General features: G+C 34.8%; 1 protein-coding gene across 2 annotated transcripts; it reads right to left on the bottom strand.

The window, feature by feature from the left end:
• Positions 1–6: 6 nt before the first annotated feature.
• LOC110447307 lies at positions 7–3,992 on the bottom strand. Of its 2 annotated transcripts, XM_021492914.1 has the most exons (4): positions 3,800–3,992; positions 844–1,507; positions 364–374; positions 7–321 (listed from the first exon to the last, which is right to left on the bottom strand). In XM_021492914.1, the coding sequence occupies exons 1-4, from the start codon at positions 3,878–3,880 to the stop codon at positions 250–252; spliced, it is 828 nt and encodes a 275-aa protein (XP_021348589.1). In that variant the 5' UTR covers positions 3,881–3,992; the 3' UTR covers positions 7–249. The 2 variants fall into 2 exon arrangements, with proteins under 2 accessions (XP_021348589.1, XP_021348588.1); XM_021492913.1 differs by having other exon boundaries at positions 7–374; positions 3,800–3,975.
• Between the last annotated feature and the right edge of the window lie 1,232 nt (positions 3,993–5,224).

The raw sequence follows: 5,224 nt of genomic DNA, 5'->3' as shown, positions 1-5,224 counted from the left end.
TTTGACATATTTGACCCCTGTGACCTCTTCATTATTCAGAAGAAGTTGTTTAAAGGAAATTCATCTGACACCGAACGGATGAACGATAGATGCCACGCCATTGCATAAGCTCGCTAGCCCTTTAGGAAGTTTAGCTAAAAAATTCACACCCAACTGACCAGGTGAGATTTTAACAGTGACTTTGTTTTGACCCTCTAAAGTTGAACTATTAACTATGAAATTTTGTATACCATTAAAAGCAGTTTCTAATTAAGGGATCTTGATTATACCTTTTAAGTCATGCATATCCCTTGCCATGACTTCCTGCTTTGTTGCCATGACCTCCTGCTTGTTGGAAACTTCACTGATGTTTGTTGCCATGACCTCCTGTCTAGCTGTAAGATAAATGCAACACAGAATAAGACTTTGTCAGAAGATATATTTAAATCAGCTACAGTGGAAAATATCAACATCTTAGGCAATCTGATGATGGTGGTGGGCAAAACATTTGAAGATAGATTTAGACATTAATTTGACTTCCAATTTGGAAAATGAAAAAGACAAAATTAATGATGGTGTTTATTCAGTCAGCTAGTACTGCCACAGGGAAAAGTGATTTAAGCCATCATGTGATGGTGGGCCAATATACATTAATATTACATTTCATTAGATTTTTTAAATCTCATTTTAAAAATCTTGACAGTGTCTGTCTGCTACAACTTCAGGAAATAGGTCTGTTTCTGTACCTCATCTGTATGCTTTTGTTAACAATATATTATGAGTAAAAATACTTAACAATAAGATTTCCTCAAATATTCACAAACAAGGGCAATTGTTTTTAAAAACAATGTAAAGTATACTGACCTTTGACCTCATGTACAATGGCCTTGACCTCCAAGTCCGCCTTGTGTTGTTTCTCTAGTTCCTCTATATAATATGTCTCTGCCTCAGGGTCCATGCTCACGGTCAGTAGATCATCCACAGCTGTTACGTATGTGTCACCTGTCAAAGCGTCCTTTTCTATTTCACACACGCTCTGACGGATGAGGTACCACCTACTATTGAAGTCTGAATCAGACAGTGATGCAGTCGACAGGTGTCCATAAGCTTCATTTCGCTGCACTCTTAACCGGTCAATATTAGCTGAAAGTGACCTGTCTGCTGGGTCTGGTGGCTTCCCCCAACCAGTCTGGTGTGGTGGAATATTGATACTCTGGAGGTTTCTTAGTAGTTTATATAGAAGTGTAAAGTCCAAGTCCTCCAGGGTACCTGAGAACACTCCACCTGAGGGATAAAGAATCTGTCGCTGACGATGTTCAAGATTTCTGCAAAGCTGAACTCTTTGACTTCCTAGAATGGCAGTAAGTCCTGGGGGTGGCACTTTGGCTTTGAGCACAGCTCTGAGAAGGTCACAAACTACATCAAGGACAAGTCTAGACAGTCGGGCGAAGTTAGTGGTTCCACTACTTGATGGATATTTCGAGGCCATTGCCGAAGCTGTTGTAGATAATTTGGGGAGAGGTAGATGCTGAAATAAAAGGAATACATTAGATTCTACATCTACATAGTTGTTAATAAAATCTAATGCCTGAATAAGTCACAGTACCAACTATTGAGTAAATATTCATGCTGACCACCCATATTAGTCATAAATTTGACAAGCTATGGCTAGTAACCATCAGAATGCTTAATTTGGTCAAATTACCCATTTTTTGCACTGCCTCTTTATTTGTACCATTAATAGCGGGCACTCTCAGCCAGTGCGAGCCGTTATAGCAACACATGTACGCAGAAAACAGCAGCATGCGTGACTGCATTGATGTTCTTTTTTGCACAAACAAATTTGACATTTTCAATGAACACCTAGTGTTTTTGTCGTATCTCTGGCAGATTGTTATGCTCAGAAACAATTCTACATGTTTTTTACAAGTCGATGTTACTGATGAAATCCTTCGATGTCCTACATATTATTTTGATATTTTCATTTTTTCTCGAACTGAAAACTGTTTCAATTTAGTACTTCGTTATTTGTCCTTAGCTTCAAATGACATCGGTTGATACTGATAAGTCCGTATATATATACCATTCCACGTATTTTGCTGTTTGTGAAAGGATGAATTGATGCCGACAACATGTTGTGACGCGACTGACGTCACTGTTGACACGCATCATCTTAGTGTTGACAATACTTACTGAAGTCAATCTGAATGTTTCTTCACCTTACAAAATTATTTTGGAGAAAAATATGCAGAAAATTCTCTTACAGTACATTAATAATTGTGTATATATACGTTTTTGTTACAATGTATGTGATTACTATTGGCATCAGAATTGCAGCATGTAATAAACAGTAAATTATACTTATGGATAGTATAAATTAATACACGTAGTTTCAAGAAGATCACCACATTTAAAGCCCTAGGTCATTTTTTTTCGTTAAATGTATTCATTATTGGCTATTACTGATATCAGTACATTACGGTACCATCTGAAGAAAGCAAACAGGAATGATTAATGCCAATAATTTTTTTTTTGACTCCATATAACCACTGATTTGAAACCTTCTTCTGATTTCTTTTGGCAATCCAGCAGTTCAATAAAAATGTTGCTAGATCATTTAAAATTCTGAAATGTTGATCAGGCATGATTACAAGTTATTAAAATCTATTCATTTTGTTGTCCAGTTCATATAAGAAAAGAAACAGAAAAGCTATATGGGTCTTATATTGTTACGATTGCCCAGCACTTCAAAAAAGACTGATTTTAATCAAAAAGGAATGTCCATTGATTTTAACTTGTTTCTCCGTGTAACCAAATCTTACTAAATATTGTATATCAATGTCTAAGATTTTAACATGTTTCTCCGTGTAACCAAAACTTACTAGATCTGAATTATATCAATATTTAAGATTATGCTATATTAGCTTAAAACTATGCCAATTTTTAATGTTTGCTATATTAGCATGTATGTTTATTAGGCACATGCCATTTAATTGATGAAACACTTTTGCATGAAACTTTATGCATTAATCTGTGATACTCTAAACTAAGCTAGGTAACTGTGATATAACTTTATATATTTAACTAGCACATGTATTTTACTAGCAAGATAACCATGTTTATATATATATATATTGATTGCGTAAATATGTTATTTTATCTAACACATGTATTTCACTAACAAGAGGACCAGCGGAAGATTTAAGCATTTGAATAAACATGTATTTTATCCTCAATAAATAAAGTTTACCATTATTAACATTATCATCTTGTTGTAGCTTTTTGTTTCCGATCTACGCACGCGTGTATAAAATCTAATTAACATAGATACTATAGATATGTTGCGATATCGATCTACGGCACACATATGTATATATATAATCTAATTATTTTATACATATATATATATATTAATTATTATCTAAAATACACAAACACTGCCTAACATAGATACTATTGATAGATATTACGATATCGATCTAACATTACGGCACAAAAAATATGTCACAAACATCAAACGAATTGCAACAGATATATATACATTTTTTGAATGTCTGTCTTTAAGAATATTACATAACAGATAGATATTTTACTTTAAAATTTGTCAAATAAGTTCATATTATGGAGCGTTGTGGACTTTTTGGGTGAAAAAGTTGGGGTGACCGTGTCATGGTTTTTTGGGGCGATATGAATCAAATTTGGGGCGTTACGGTTTTGGGGCGAATCATCTGCCACCCAGGCCAATTTACAGTCAAAATTTCGAACACCCTGTTGTGAGCAGACGTCAGATCTGCAGCCAGGTATACATACTGTGACCTACCAGAAAACAAATTTTTCCATCAGAAAATTGTTCGGTGTGATGAGATAATATCATACTCGTCATGTGTTTCCATTTAATCATTCATTCTGAAGTTCAGCAGTCCTTAAGAATCGAAAGTTTATCTCGGACAAAACAGGACATCTTCAGCAACCATGTAAACAAATAGTCTCGTTCAACCAGACGCTTCATCACTGTAATATCACTTCGGAACCACTCGGGAAAGGTCCCCAAGTAAATTGTACGCCAGCCCCGAACCAGCCAAGAAAACTGGTTCAGGCATAGGTGGTGGGCACGTCTATAAAAAAAAAAAAAAAAATGAATATATAAAACTAGATTTATATATTCATTTTTTTTTTTTTTTGGTAGACGGGCCCACCACCTATGGTTCAGGCATGTAAACGATTAATTTGAAAATTAAGGCAAAGCCTTAAAAGAGCGTAGCTTTTGTTGATCTCTATTATTTACTGATTAAGGACTTACCACCCTTCGTAATACACATGTTTTTCTTGTCGTATTTTCGTGTCGTCATTTCCGTATTGCGTATCGGGTATTCCATTACCATATACGGATAGTGTAAATTATGGTAACACAAGGTAAACAATAGTACGATGATATGTCAACACTCGATATCGAGACTTAACTTGGAAATATGTAATCACACGTACTTCAAAAATGAAGCTTATGATCAGAGACATTAATTAACTCACGGGAAGGCACTGACATAAGATCAGACGACTTCAGGAAGGTCGTATATGAGGCGCATGGAATTTAGACTGATGTGTTTTGTTTACCGACCTCACCTGTACGTATCACGTGCTAACAGTAGTTCAAAAGCTCTTGGTCGCTACGACTTTTGTTGTCGAACGAGTTACGCTCTGTCAGATAAATCGGTTCACAAATGCAATAACAATAACTCTGTGAAAAAAGTGGTTTGTAAAATATCAAGATTCCTATAAAATGCAAGTGCAGGTGCGTGCACGTAATAACAGCATACCATGCGATAGATTATGGTTACATATGTACCTGACATGTTAATATACCATGCGTAAGCGGGCTATGGAATGATGTCCAAAGTGTACATGATTGAGAGTAATATTATTCCATAAAAGAACAGTAAATTGACAATTAAATATAGTAATTTAATTAATCTCCGTCGTTTTTGGTACAGTAAAGAAAATAAGTGTCATTGTATAAATTCTATCCCTCTGCAAAAAGTTCCGATTTTTTTCAAGGTAGACCAGGATCAAAAAAATATTGTAAAATGTAAAATAAATTATTACTTAATAATAATTTTATAAAGACTTTGTGTGTATTAGGTTCAATTTTTCACTCTTTTTGTATGAAACTATGTGTCCTGTTTGCTTTTAGCTTGTATTTGGTAACTTTTATCCATACAATTTCAATAAAAAACGCTTTTTGTAACAT

Source organism: Mizuhopecten yessoensis, unplaced genomic scaffold (assembly GCF_002113885.1).
Source record: "Mizuhopecten yessoensis strain PY_sf001 unplaced genomic scaffold, ASM211388v2 scaffold3303, whole genome shotgun sequence".
Lineage (NCBI taxonomy): Eukaryota > Metazoa > Mollusca > Bivalvia > Pectinida > Pectinidae > Mizuhopecten > Mizuhopecten yessoensis.
This window is presented reverse-complemented; position numbering and strand designations above follow the sequence as displayed.